This window comes from Urocitellus parryii, chromosome 11 (genome assembly GCF_045843805.1).
Source record: "Urocitellus parryii isolate mUroPar1 chromosome 11, mUroPar1.hap1, whole genome shotgun sequence".
Taxonomy (NCBI): Eukaryota; Metazoa; Chordata; class Mammalia; order Rodentia; family Sciuridae; genus Urocitellus; species Urocitellus parryii.
The window spans coordinates 121,264,341-121,280,237 of record NC_135541.1 but is presented as its reverse complement, the minus strand read 5'-3'; the positions used below and the strand labels follow the sequence as shown (position 1 = coordinate 121,280,237).

Below are 15,897 nucleotides of genomic sequence, written 5' to 3'. Positions count from 1 at the left end.
TTGTTTGTGTTCTTATGAACCCAGGGGTAGAACCAGTGGTAGAACCACTGAACTATACCCTCAACCCTTTTTTATTTTGAGACAGGGTCTTGCTAAATTGCCTGGGCTGTGCTGGTAATCTGTGATCATCCTATTTCAGCCTCCCCAGTTACTAGGATTATAGGAATGCATCACCACACTTGGCTTGGAAGAGAATTCTTAACTGTTAGATTTTGAAGTAGTTAGTTTAAAACACACACACACACACACACACACACACACACACACACACACTCTCTCTCTCTCTCTCTCTCTCTCTCTCTCTCTCTCTCTCTCTCTCTCTCTCTCTCTAAACAGATTAACACCACCAAAAGGGTAAAGCTGAATCCAGTTGTGTCCTGAACCCACAATCCACCTTATTTCCTTTTCCCCTTTATATTCAAATCCCTACAACTCATTCTTAAACCTGATCTCTAATGCCACCTGCTGTTGCAGTTCTAGGACCTCAAAAGTTCTACAAATCTGATCCAATATTATCCCTGGCTTGATTTTACTCCTGCATGAAATAAAATTCAGGTACTATACTTTTTGGTAAGATGTAACATTAAACCTACAAATGACTGAGCTCCTTCATACTATAAATAATCACAAATTTCTCAAAAGAAAACTTTTTAAATAAAAGCAACATTAACTTTTAATTTTACCTATGAGAGGAATATTATAATAAAGTATGACTATATCTTTAAAAAAAACAAAAAAAGTCCTAAGAAAATGAGTTCAGTCATATAATTCTTTTCTTTCTTTCTTTTTTTTTTTTTCTTTTTTCTTTTTTTGGTACTGGGATTGAACTCAGGGCATTCAGCCACTGAGCCATTTCCCCAGCCCTATTTTGTATTTTATTCAGAGACAGGGTCTCACTGAATTGCTTAGCTCCTAGTCATCACTGAGGCTGGCTTTGAACTTGCAACCCTCCTGCATCAGCCTCCCAAATCGCTGGGATTACAGGTGTGCATATTGAGGCCGGCAGAGTCATGTAATTCTTACTTTAAAATTTTATATTGCTAAAAGGAAGACTGAACACAGAACAAGATTTTTAAATTTTTTTTTAAAGTTGTAGATGAACACAGTGCCTCTTTTTATGCAGTGCTGAAGATTGAACCCAAAGCCTCACACATGCTAGGCAAGTGTTCTACAACTGAGCTACAACCTCAGCCCCAGAACAAAATTTTTAAAATGAAAAAAAAAAAAAATCCACTTGTAATCATTCAATGGAAGCTTCATTCCAATATCTATTAATATTTACATTTTCTTGGTACTAATATAAACTAAAAGGGCTATCAAATTCTAGTACAGTTACAAAACTAAGGGAAGTATCAGATACTATCCTCTAGTATTACTTTGTTCCAGAAGTTCCATCTCTTTCTAGCAAATTCTAACAAAGCTGCTAATACCTAATTTTAAACATGCGTTCCTCTATAAAGCTCTCATTGTATATTATCTTGCTTGCCACCTTCCTCAACAATTCTGTGATTTCCATAAACATTTTGTAAGTATTTCTAGTTATGTCAGTTGTCATATTACTCCTCAATCTTTTCATGGCACAGGATAGGCAATAAATATTTTATGAAAAAATGAATAAATCAAAGAATGCTGAGTCTACATTAGATAGTATGTCCAAAATTGATTTAAAAACAGTTTCCCTCTTTTGTGAAAGTACAAAGCAAAATGTTCATTCATTTTTAACAGTTATCTAAAGTTAAAAGACACAATAAAATTACAAACTTAAGATGGTAGAAATGTTTGAAATTAGTGACAATGACTGCACAACTCTGTGTAGCCCTAGTATGGCTGCACATTTTTAAAGGGTAAATTTTGCATATTTGAATTATATCTGAACAACAAATATATATGCTTTATTCTAAAACTGGGCTAACTTTATATAGGGTACAATGTAAGGGAACAACTCTAAACAGAAAACAACCATACTACTATTAGTAGAAATGCCAGGAAAGAAAACCCAAAAACCTAGGTAAAATCAAACCAATCTTTTTCAACAACTCCATTTCAAAATAATTAAAATTCACAGGCACAGTGACATATGCCTATAATCCCAGCAGCTCAAGAGGCTGAGGCAGAGATAGGAGGATCTTGAGTTCAAAGCTAGACTCAGCAAAAGCCAGGCACTAAGCAACTCAGTAAGACCCTGTCTCTAAATAAATTACAAAATAGGGTTGGGGATGTGGCTCAGTGATTGAGTGCCCCTCAGTTCAATCCCTGGTACAAAAAAAGAAATAATTAAAATTTGTTTAAGCAATTTAAATTTTGCCTGGAAAATTATGAATATGAGCAAGATCTAATGCATATTATTAATACCCACTCTTTTCTTACTTGAGAGACATTTATCTACATGTCATTAAATTCTCAAGTTAATAGATCTTGAATCTAATAATTGAACTCATGGGTTTTAATATTTTTCCACAAAAAAATTATTTCATTGATATTAATTACTTTTTCAATTAGGGTTTCTTAAATAACCTAGTAAGATAGCATAGACCTTTCTTTTCTCTTTGTTTTTTTCTTTTTGAGATGAGGGGCTTGCTATGTTGCATAGACTGGTCTTGTAAACTCAAAATCCTCTGCCTCAGCATTCCTAGTATCAGGGATTACAGGTATGCACTACCACACCCAGCTAGACATTTCTTTTCTAAATAGAAATTTATCTTTTGGAAACAAAATTATAATTGTAGCTATGAATTTTATTTATAATTTATTGTGTTCTTTAAATGTGTATATCTAAACTAAAGTAACATCAAATTAACTAACCAGTGACAACATGTTAGTCAATCTAGCGACATGTATCAATGCTATTTGACCTAATTTGTAATGAATACACATTGGTAGTAAAGTATCTATTGCCCCAACCTGTTCTGCACCAAAGTATACTAAGTACACTATCATCATAATAGTATACTAAGTATATAATACATAAGTAGACTAAGTAAACTATGATGCAAAACTCCAAAGTTGAAATTTTCTTTAAACGGTGGAAAGGAATGTATACTGCTTCTTCTTTTAAATTAGTATGTGATAAATATAAGTAAATATTATTACTTCCACTTTCACTTCCTAAAATACTACTGGAAAATGTACCATTCTGATAATTTATGAAATGGCACAGAAAATACATGAAATTGAAAGAAAGCCAAATATAAACATTTTATAGGAAGGGTGTAAGAGTTTTTTTCACTTTAGAAAGAAAAATATTAAAGGAAATCCTACTATAAAGTTAATAATGAATGTATTTCATATAAAACAATCAGGTGATTTCTACTTCTAGCCAAATGGCAAACTAAATAATATGAAAAGTATTCTATTGCTGGGTGCAGTGGCACACTACCTTTAATCCCAGTGGCTCAGGAGGCCAAGGCAGGAGGATGGAGGATCACAAGTTCAAAGCCAGCCTCAGCAAAAGCAAGGTGCTAAGCAACTCAGTGAGACCCTGTCTCTCTAAATAAAATACAAAATAGGGCTGTGGACATGGCTCAGTGGCCAAGTGCCCCTGAGTTCAATTGCCAGTAGTTTAAAAAAAAAAAAAGTATTCTATTCTATCTATTACAACAAAGTAACTTAACACAACATAAGATATGTATCACAGCAGTGTCTCTCTTCTAGGAAATAAGAAAAAAAATCTCTACAAAGGCCAAAAGAAAAGAAGGAACAGATCTAATTAGGCATGACTGTCCAGAGGATTAACGCACCAAACTATGGCCTAAGAGGCAAAAGTACAGGCCCCAGAAAAGGAGGTATAAACATACCTGACTCCTAGCAAAGCAAATTCAAAGCTCAATTCTCAAGCCAACATCAAATTAGGCTCCAACATAAAGATGAACAAAACACAAACTTTATAATCAGCTGGACAAGTTCTACGAAAAAAAATACTACATATGCAAATACTGCATTAAGCTTACAAATTAATAGGCAAGAAAAAAGCAAACTGCACTGTAATGAGGAAGAATTAGTCCTATCTATAAAATAATTAAAACTATATCATGGGCTGAGGTTGTGGCTCAGTAATAGAGCGCTTGCCTCATACATGTGAGGTTTGATTCTTAGCACCCATATAAACAAATAAATAAAATAAAGGTCCATTAACAACTTAAAAAAAAACCCAATTAAAAAAAAAAGAAAGAAAAACCCTATATCATGCTGGCAAATAAAACACAAGCATCAGCAACATAATAGAAATTCAGACCAAACCCAAGTACATAAGGAAATTTGTAGTGCCTCAAATCAGAGAGATCAAAGAGTTCTTTTTTTTTCTTGTTACATGAGGTGTACAGTAGAAAATCCTTCTCCCTAGCCTTCAACCTCATTACATATTTTATTAAAGGTCTCTGTTAGCATCCTAAAATAATGAAAAATATCACACAGTACAGGCAAGTACAAAATGCATCAACATACAGTCTGATAGATAACTATGTGTATATTAAAAGCAATATGCAGAAGAAATCAGTAAAACTGAGGTTCTACTGGTGATTGAACCCAGAGTCTCACAGTTGCTAAGGAAGAGTGCTACTCTTAATTCTTTTTCATTTTTTATTTTGACACAGGGTCTTGTTAATTTGCCCAGGCTAGTCTTAAACTTGCGATCCTCCGCCTCAACTTCCAAAGTAGCTGGGATTATAGGTATGTACTCCTCTCCTAGCAAAGACAGATGTACGCATTTGAAAGAGATGTAGGTTTGAACCATAACTCACAACTTTATTACTATACTGTAATAAAGTTCAAAAGAATCAAAAATATTTATATGTTAAAAGTGAAACACAAGCCAGGTTCAATGGCATATGCCTGTAACCCCAACAAACTGGGAAGCTGAGATAGAAGGATCAAAAGTTTGAGGCCATTCACACAGCTTCATAAGATCCTCAGCAACTTAAGTGAGACCCTGTGTCAAATTAAAAACTTAAAAGGGCTAGGGATGTAGCTCAGTAATAAAGCACCTCTGGGTTCAATCCAGAACACCACCCACTCACCAAAAAAAAAAAAAAAAGGAAGAAACAGAAAGAGTACTACAAAAGAAAGAAACAAAAATCTTTTAAGAACTTGTAGTGAAAAAGGCTTTTCTAATTACACACCGAAATCCAGAAACCATAAAAGATTTATGAATAAATATAGGTTTTTAAAAAATAACAAATAATTCTACATGGCAAAATAAGATAAGAAATGACTAAAGACAAATAACTAACTGAAAACAAATTTGCAATCCATATTTCAAATGACTAAAGAAACCCTCTTAGTCATGGTATTCAAAAATCTCCGGAATAAATTATTAAAGTAGAAAAAGTTGCAAAGAAAGTGTACAGCATGCTACTATTTGTATTTTTAAATACAGGAAGGAGGGGCTGGAGATGTGGCTCAAGCGGTAGCACGCTCGCCTGGCATGCGTGCGGCCCAGGTTCGATCCTCAGCACCACATACCAACAAAGATGTTGTGTCCGTAGAGAACTAAAAAATAAATACTATTATCTCTCTCTCTCTCTCTCTCTCTCTCTCTCTCTCTAAAAAATAAATAAATAAATAAATACAGGAAGGATATACATATGTTAGACATGTATTTGCTTTATGTGCATAAAATATTTCTCAAACATATCAAAAGCACTGATGAGGGATTTACTTTCTGGAAGTTTCCTTGCATGAACTTTGGTCCCAAATAATGTATTCTTAATGTAGTAGAGGTAAACCTGAAGGCACATTTGACATAAAGTTTTCTTCATTTTGGCTGAGTAATGGTTGTTTTGCTTACCACTTATCACAGAATGGTGCTATTAAACTGCTGAAGGTGGGGGGAATCCAAAATGAATTTGCTCAGATTGTTGAAAATGAGTCATAATAGTAACAATGTTTGTTTTTCCTTTTTATGTTTAAAGGGATCTGTAGATGCCAAGCAATCTGTATCAAAATTCCAACATTCTTTGGAGAAATAGAACACTCTCAAAATTCATATAGAATCTCAAGGAATCCCAACATGCCAAAACAATCTTGAAAAAGAACAAAGCTGGAGGACTCACATCTCACTTCAAAATGAATTACAAAGCTTTAGTAATCAAAACAAGGTAGTACTGTTAAGACAGACTGAACAATGGAATTGAAGAGTCCAGAAACAAATCTCCATACACATATATGGAATTTTTTTTTTAAACAAAGGAACCAGAACCAGGAAATTAATTCTCTTTAATGAAGATGCTAATAAAACTATTCATATTCAAAAGAATCAAGTTGAAACTTTACCTTAAATCATATACAAGATTTAACTTGAGTCAAAACTTACATATAAAAACCAAAACCATAAAATTCTTAGAAGAATACATAAGGAGAAATACACTGAATTTGCCCGGTTATTACTAAGGTACTCCAAAAACATATGCAGTAAAAAACAAACTGGACTTCATCCATGTTTTTAATCAAAGAACTCAAACAACACAACTCAAAAACGGTCAGAAAATCTGCATAGACATTTGTCAAAAGTGATACATAAATGACAACTAAGCCTATGAAAAGATGTGATCATCATTAGTCCCTAGGAAAATGTAAATCAAAACCACAGTCAAGAAAGGGAAGGAATAAAGGAGAGGATCTGGAGAAATTCTGGAATACTTATGTGTTGTTGGGAATATGAAATAGTGTAGCATCTATGGAAAACAGTTTGGAACTTCTTCAAAATCTAAACAAGAGAATTACTATATGATCCATCAACTCTATTCACAAAGTACAGTTGGCCCTCAATATCCATGGGTTGGGCAACCAATGATTGAAGCAACCTTGGATCAAAAATGTTCAGGAAATAATTCTATCTATACTGAACATGCATATACTTTTTTCTTATTATTCACTAAACAATATTATATGACAACTATTTACACAACATTTACATTACATTAAGTATTTAAATAATCAAGAGATGATTTAAGGTATATGGGAAATTTTATGTAGATTATACTCAAAACACTACGCTATTTTACATAAGGGACCTGAAAATCCAAAGATTGGGGTGGGGGGTAGTAACCAGGGATTAAACTTAGCACAGTCGGCCACTGAGCCACATCCCAGCCCTTTTTGTATTTTATTTAGAGACAGAGTCTCACTGAGTTGCTTTGTGCCTCACTTTTGCCGAGGTTGGCTTTCAACTGGCAATCCTCCTGCTTTAGCCTCCCAAGCTGCCGGAATTATAGGCACGCACCACCATGCCCAGAGAGGATTTTTATATAATATAGGTCCTGGACCCAATCTTCTAAGGACACCAAGGGATGACAGCATACATCCAAAGAATTGAAATTGGGACTCAAGAGGTGGGGGTCATGGCTCAGAGGTAGAGCGCTCGCCTACCATGTGTGAGGCACTAGGTTCGATCCTCCGCACCACATAAAAATAAAATATTGTGCTTGCCTATAACTAAAAAATAAATATGAAAAAAAAAATTGGGACTCAAACAGGTATTTTTCATACCAATGTTCATTGCAGCATTATTCACAATAGTCAAGGGTGGGAAGCAAACCAAGATTCCACCAACAGATGAATGATTTTTTTTTAAAATGTGGTGTACTCATATGACAGAACATCACTCCGATATAAAAAGGAATGAAAGGCTGGGGATATAGCTCAATTGGTAGAGTGCCTGCCTCGCATGCACAAGGACCTGAGTTTAAACCCCAGCACCACAAAAAAAAAAGGAATGAAGTTCTGGAAAATACTACATGGAACAACCTTGAGGACATTATGAAATACACCAAACAAAACAGGACAAGTATTGAATGATGACACTTTTATCAGGTATCTTGAATAGGCAAAAAAAAAAAAAAAAAAAAAGTACACAAGACGTTCTCAGTTGCTGGGTACAGGGAAATCGGAGTTATTGCTTAATGTTTACAGAATTTGGATTTAAGAAATTTTGGGAATAGTAGTAATGGTTGTATAACACAGTGAATGTGATTAATGCCATTGAATTGTACAGTTAGAAATGGTTTAATTTTTATTTATTCTTTAATTTTTTATTTTTTTGGGTAACAGGGAATGAACCCAGGGGCACTTAATCATTGAGTTACATCAGCAGCCCTTTTATTTTCAGACAGGGTCACTGGGATTACAGGCGTTTGCCACCATGCCTGGCTTTAAAATGATTAAAATAATAAATCCCAAATTACATATACATTTAGCATCAACCTAAAAAATGAACATAATACCCTAAAAATCATTTAATTTAAATGGTGCATTTGTGATGATATTTGAATTATATCTTGATAAAGATGTTATTTAAAAACAGATAATACTGGGCTGGGGATGTGGCTCAAGCGGTAACGCGCTCGCCTGGCATGCGTGTGGCCCGGGTTCGATCCTCAGCACCACATACCAACAAAGATGTTGTGTCCGCCGAGAACTAAAAAATAAAAATGAAAAATTCTCTCTCTCTCTCTCTCTCTCTCACTCTCTCTTTAAAAAAAAAAAAAAAGAGAAAAAAGAAAAAATAGATAATACTTCCATTTCAGAAATGAGGAAAACAAGACTCATTTACCTAAGATTTATCCTGTTGATTTTTTTCAAGAACTGAATACAATACCCAATTTTTCCTGACATTATAATCCGAAAACTTATTCATATGATTTCATGAAGAAGTCATCATAAAATATATCTTAAATCTCTATACTCTTATGCAGAAGGGCAATCTATTAGAAATTTCTGAATGCCACAGCAATTTGGAGAACAAAAGAGCTTTGCAGCATTGTAGTTTCTGGTAACAAGTAAAATGCACATGAATGACAGGAAAGAATTAAAGCAGGCTGGGGATGCAGTTCAGAGGTACAGTGCTTGCCTAATGTGCACAAGCCCTGGGTTCGATCCCAAGTCACACGCGCACATGAGGGAGGGAGGGAGGGAGGGAGGGAGGAAGGAAGAACCCAATCCTAACATATCAGTATTTCTAGGGTCCATCACAAGCGTATGTTATTGCCAAGTAATCTTATGAAAATTTTACAGAACTTTGTTCCATGAAAAACAAGGATTTCCAAAACTTGCAACCAGCATCTCTTTCTCTGCAGAACAGATCATAACAAAAATTTATCAGAATAGAGGCAATTATTGATTAACATGAGAAATAGGCATATGAAGGAAGGAAGGAAGGAAGGAAGGAAGGAAGGAAGGAAGGAAGGAAGGAGGGAGAAAAAAAAGAAAGGGGAAAAAAAGAATTAATGATAAAAAACCAAATCATCATTTAAAACAGTGAGTAATATTCTTTTTTTTTTTTAAAGAGAGAGTGAGAGAGGACAGAGAGAGAGAGAGAATTTTTAATATTTTTATTTTCTAGTCCTCGGCGGACACAACATCTTTGTTGGTATGTGGTGCTGAGGATCGAACCCGGGCCGCACGCATGCCAGGCGAGCGCGCTACCGTTTGAGCCACATCCCCAGCCCCAGTAATATTCTTTTAGCCAAAATATTAAGCCAACTCTTTCTCCCTGTTTTACTCATATATGAATACTATCTTAAATCTGTGGGAATATATATATAAAAAAATATATAAAATAATGCATAAAGGGACTAAAACTTGTGGTCAACAAAATAAAGCACAAATGTGAGATCTTTATTAGACAAGGTGAACAGAATGAAGAAGAGTTAGAGGAGTAATTGGATATCTGACAGAAGGGGGATGACTTTTCTTTTTGTTTTTTTGAAATGGGGGTCTCACTACGTTGCACAAAATAGTCTCAAACTCATGAATTTAAGCAATCTTAAGTAGTTGGAGCTTCACCCAGCTGACATTTTTAATATATTAACTTGCCTTATGAGGAACAACAACAGAAATATTTTACAAAATAATTCATTTAACAAAAGCTTTCAACATTTCTTAGTGAATCTGATACTTTCCAACCACCCCGGAAGGCAGGTAATAATATAACCAATTATATCTTTGGACTCAGTTTCTCCTCTGTTAATTTGTCCATGATGACACTGTTAGTAAGTAGGAAGGCAAGATTCAAATCTAGGTTTCCTGACTACAAATCCAATATTTTTCCCACTAACCTTAGGAGTAATAATCAGAGTATGCTCCATTTTAAATATCTGTCATAATTTTATAAGTAAATTTTATTACATTGTATACCATTACATCTTTGACATGACTCACAGACTATTTGGAAATAACGTAAAAAGATTAAAATCAAATTTCCTGGAATAGGTATGTAAATCAATAGAAAAATCTGAATACTTTCAATGACCACATATTGCTGGGCATTACACTTACCCTTTTTGGAGGACAATGTTCACTCTTTTCATCTGTCATTTTCCCACTTTTAAGCGTTTTCCTTGGGTGCTTGATAGTTGTTTTTATGGCAGGTCGACATACATAATTCTCCAAGTTCTTTGGAGGTTTTTTAGTTCTCTTAGCCTGAAGGCCAATTTTCAATTTTAAATTTCCCTCTGAAAAGTTTGTCTCTTTCACTGAAAACTGCTGCTGTGCATCAGTCAAACCATCATCTTTCCCTGCTTCAATGTTTCTTTCCCGATTCCGCTTTCGAAGGTCCTCTTCTTCCTTTGTGTTACTCTCTAGCTCTACTTCTCTCTTGCTGACCAGTGTGCCAGTACTGATGGCAGAAGGACTCTTTCTTGAAAAACCTTCGGAATCAGAACCCAATCCTAACATAGCAGTATTTCTAGGGTCCATCACAAGCGTATGTTATTGCCAAGTAATCTTATGAAAATTTTACAGAACTTTGTTCCATAAAAAACAGGGATTTCCAAAACTTGCAACCAGCATCTCTTTCTCTGCAGAACAGATCATAACAAAAATTTATCAGAATAGAGGCAACTATTGATTAACATGAGAAATGGGCGTATAGGGAAAAGGATAAGAAGTCAAAAAGCACCCAAAAAAATCACAATTAAAACAGATCAAATTATAGTTTGAAATCGATTTAAGACCATTTAGTTAAAAATATGTTTTAAAATTTCAGAAATTTTTTACTCTACAAATATCATGAACAAATATAAGTGGCATGGTACAAATCAAAATTGAAGAATCACTATTACAACTCAATCAAGAAATTTTTGCAACTGATGGTCAAGCAAACACAAGGATAAAAATAATTTAATTTTTTTAGAACTCTTCAATTTGAAAAGAATATATTCCTTATATTTTAGTTACATAAAATCAGTTTTACTGAAAGTAAAGGACATTTTACTGGTTTTTAAGTGGGTTTCAGTCTTCTAACCATTTTCAAGAAACTGTCAGGCTTTTTATGTTAGGACTTTGAGGCAGGGATAATCTTGGTGTACAATTTAACTCAGAATTCACTCAATCCATTCAAAAATATTTCTGACCACCCATTATATGCCATGCATTATACTACATCCTGGAAATATATTATGTATTCAACAAATCCACTCAGTTCCTAAATTTATGAGGCTTAAAATCTAGCAAAAAAGACAATAGAGAAATGACTGAGAACAATTGCTATAAAAACTTTTGAAAATCAGAAATTAATTTTTATAAGTTTTCCTAATAGCAAATAGTCAGTTGGCATGTGTCAATTCCCCAAATGCATAATATTTGGCGGAGGGCAGCTTACTGAGCTACACCCCCAGTTTTCTGCATTTTTTGAGACAGTCTCACAAATTTGCTGAGGGTTTTGCTAAATTGTGGAGGTGAGCCTCAAAACTGTGATCCTCCTACTTCAGCCTCCTGAATCACTGGGATTATAAGAGTGTGCCACTATACCTGGCTACATATATTTTAAAAAGAGCATTTTGATTTATTTTTTGATAGGTGGTATGCCTAATCTAAGAACCTGTACTGTACAACCTTCCCCCATATATAAAGGTCCTCATGAAACCAGATTAGCATATAATCCAAAGGCCGGCTGGTGAATATAAAATAAAACAAAATAATCTACTATTCTTGAGGACTGAAAGACTTATATTGTTTCAAGCATATGCCCAACTCAAGATCCGGGATTAGGAGTTGAGGCTATAGCTTAGTGGTAGAGCACTTGCCCAGAGTGTGTGAAGCACTGGGTTTGATCCTCAGCACCAGATAAATATAAATTTAAATTTAAAAAAATACTGTGTCTATCTACAACTAAAAAGAAAAAGATCAAGGACTAGTATTTAGAAAAAGGATAATCTCATATCCTTTGGAAAATACCATTTATGGAATAAAATATTTTACAATTTTCACTATGTGCCTTAATGATTTTCTTTTCAAAGGACAAAGACCATGATATAAAGCTGTTATACAGCTCCTACAAGAAGTATCAGAAAAATACCTAACCCAACAACTGGCATGTGGCAAGGATTTAACAACAGACACTCAATATTTTAATAGTGGTAGTAGTTGTAGCAATGGCAGCAGCAGCATTTTAAGCAGTTACTAAGCAAATGATGGTCAACTGACTATTCTCTTTAGTTTGTCCCATTCCGAAAGAATAATCTTCCAATGATTTCACTTTGGTAAGTCTGCTACTACTTTACGATGGTATTCAAGGTTTTTAATAAACTGGCTATTCTCACTATTTAAAATTGTTTAATCTTATTTCCCACATACATCTCCTATGATTTAGTCAACTCAGTTTTCTTTACTGTCTCCAAGAAATCATATTTGCTTTTGCTTCTGTGTCATAATGCTTTCTCTCCCTTAAAAGTACAAAGTTCTATCTTTAATATGATGGATTTGGGATTCTAAAATTCAAAATACTCTGAAAATCAAGGTTTTTATCATAATTCATTAGTGACAAAACCTGACCTGCACCTATTTTAGTCTTAATCATCATAATTTCTATGCAGGGGCTAGGGCTCAGCAGTAGAGTACTTGCCTAGCATGAGTTGGGCCCGGGGTTCAATCCTCAGCACCACAGATAGATAGATAGATAGATAGATAGATAGATAGATAGATAGACAGATAGATAAATGTATTGTGTCCAACTACAACTAAAAAATGAATTAAAAAAAATAATTTATATGCATATTTACATGTTACAATGCAGAAGTATTAAAGTGTTTGATTACAGAGTGCTTTTCCAAACACTCTGGTGCCATATCACCCAATCTATGTAACCTTTTTAAAAGCTGGGAAACAGACAAATCTTTGACATCAAAGATTCTGAAGGATGGGCTATGGACCTATGTTCTCAGACCTACATTTAAGCTTGTAATGACTGATCCATCCCTGAATACTTATTATTCACATAGGATCACAATGGGGGCAATTGAGTTTTTCTTACTCCACATGTCAGCATCTGGGGATACAAACAAGTATTTGAATGGATGGATGGATGGATGAATGAATGAATGAATGAAGGTCTCTATAATTTCAAACACAATATTTGGCCTATAGCAAATGTTTCTCCTTTTCTATTTTACAATGAGAAATTTATAAATATTTTTTAACATATATATTTCATATAGATGGTTTTCTAAAATATATTAATTTTATCAGTGACATTTCTCAGCACGTTTTATACCTCTTCTGTCCCTGTACCATCAAGGGTTGTCTAAGAAAAGCAAATATGCTGACTGATCTCACTTTATATTCCTGACCAATAACTTTAAGTGAGCCCTTATTGCAAACAACTTATTTCTCTAATCCATGCACTCCCGTACCCTTCTAGATAACTACTTCATCCCATCTTCACTCCCTTCATCAACTGCCTACTGTCTGACATTTGGCAGTAAAAAGGATCAGAAGAAAATTGCCAAAACAACCTATTGTTTATCTCCCCACTTATCTCCATCTATTTCTACAGACTGCCTTCCTTCTTAAACAATACATAAGTTGTTTCTACTTCCAATTCCTTGAGGACTAAATCCTATCAGTTTTGTTCATGCAACTACATCCCCCTTTTCCATCATATCATCTTACCTTTCCTCTGGATAATGCCAATCATCATGAAAATACACTAAAGTATCTCCTCATCCAAGAACACTTCTTTACTCCACATGTTCCTCCAGTCTCCCAATTTCCTATTCATCCTTACAATAAAACTTCTTGAAAGAGTTCTCTATAGTCCCTATCCTCAAATCCTCATATTTTCTTTTCATGAATATACAATCACACTTTCACAGTCACCACTGCACATAAACTTGTCAAAGTCACCTTCCTGTTGCTAAGTACAATATCAACTCTCAGTCCTCTCTATTGGGGACCACCCTGAACAGGAGGATGCATACACCTTTAAGTCTTGAGCAAGGAGGTACTAGACTGGCATTGCACCCATTGCAATGCATGTAGACTTACCTCTGTTCAGATAGAAAGGTGGAGCTCTGGGAGTTGGCATTACCCAATGGGAGTGGGCTGACTCCTTGTTCTTTGTAATCCTACTCCTTGCCTGTTTTTGGATAGAATGTTCCATCGAATAGCTCCCTCCAATAAAAGCCAAGTTTCAGGGCGTGCTCCCCCTCTTGCCAGCCTCCCATGCTTTTCTCTTGCCCCTCCTTGTGAGAGCTTGTGGCTGGAGGTGGAGAAGTCATCCTAAAGCCTGTGAAAAAGGTTTCTTTTGTGTGTACCTCAAATTTGTTTTTATTTCACAAAGAATTTGTGTCACTTCAAATTCACGCAAGTGACCCCGGTTCAGCAGTCCGGGCTACACCTCTCATCTCACCAGACCACTCAACAAAATTAGAGCAGAACAGTCCCTTCCTGTCTTCACAAGACTTCCACAATACCTGTCTTCATTCTTCTCCCTCACTGACTGGTCAATCTCTCCCCTTTGCTGGTTTTCTTCTTCATGACAGGTAAATATGAGAGTCCTAGGACTCTTCCTTATTCCATCTACACTTCCTTCATAAATGACCTGATCCAGTCATTGATGACTCATAAGTATCCATCTCCAGAAAAAGACAAGTGGAGACCTCTTCCTGGAACTTCAGACTCTTATACTAAATGCATACTTGACACACTGGCTGGATGTGTAATAAATAGGCACTTCAGGCTTGACATGTTTAAAATCAATTCATCTTTGCTCATCACCAGAAATCTATTATTCCCCTGTGTTTCCTGACAACCCCAACCAGAAATATGAGATCAAAAATTTCTAATCAGATTTTGATTCCTTTCTGTCCCTTGTAATCCATATGCCCATTTGTTCAGCAAACTCTATCAGATTTACCTTCAAAGTATATGTAGAATCGATACTTCTCACTATTTTGACAGACATCAGATACATGTGATCATAATATCTGACCTGGAATACAACAGTCTTCTAACTTGTTCCTGGCTTCAATTCTCATATCTCTTACAGTGTTCTCAAGTCAGCAGCAAAATGATCCTATTAAAGCCTGAGTTAACTGTGTCACTCCTTTAATCAAAACCATAATGGCTTCCTATCTCACTCAAGAGTAGAAGCCAGATTTCTTATAATGCTGTATAGAGAGTATTTAATCTACCCTACAATCCCCTCTACCTCACTTCCATGTCTTACCAGTCTCCCTACTTAGTTCCCCGTAGAGGGTACAAAGATCCTCCTTTAGTGTCCCAAATACAACAAAAAATAAGTTGTATAACTCAGGGCCTTTTCATTTACTACTGCCTAACACACCCTTACCTCAGATAATTGTATGGTCTTTTTCACTTGATGTCTTTGCCTAAATGTAAACTTATAGAAAAGGCATTCCCTGACAACCCTATATAACAGAAAGATCCCTGTTCTCATCACTCTCTTCTCACACTCTTTATGCTGTTCTTATATATTCTAATATTCCTCTCATTATCAGGTACACAATACAAAATAAATATTTGTTTATTGTCTGTACCTTATTCCACTAGGAAATGGACTTTTGTTAGTTCAGTTCATCATTGTATCCTAACACCTACAACAGTAACCTATCAAAATAAGTAGGTTTCAAAAATATTTGCTAAATTAATTTCATGCCGTATGAG

At 35.1% G+C, this 15,897-nt stretch overlaps 1 protein-coding gene across 3 annotated transcripts in view; it reads right to left on the bottom strand.

Moving 5' to 3' along the window:
- Ash1l (ASH1 like histone lysine methyltransferase) overlaps window positions 1-15,897 on the bottom strand; it is a 175,692-nt gene that overhangs the window by 137,932 nt on the left and 21,863 nt on the right. For 2 of the 3 annotated variants that reach the window (XM_077791088.1, XM_026404956.2), the window contains exon 2: window positions 10,270-10,790. The exons of the other annotated variant lie outside the window; for it this stretch is intronic. In XM_077791088.1, the coding sequence (XP_077647214.1) occupies window positions 10,270-10,689 (420 nt within the window). In that variant the 5' untranslated portion in view covers window positions 10,690-10,790. The remainder of the gene's footprint in view (window positions 1-10,269; window positions 10,791-15,897) is intronic. 3 annotated transcript variants of the gene reach the window in all.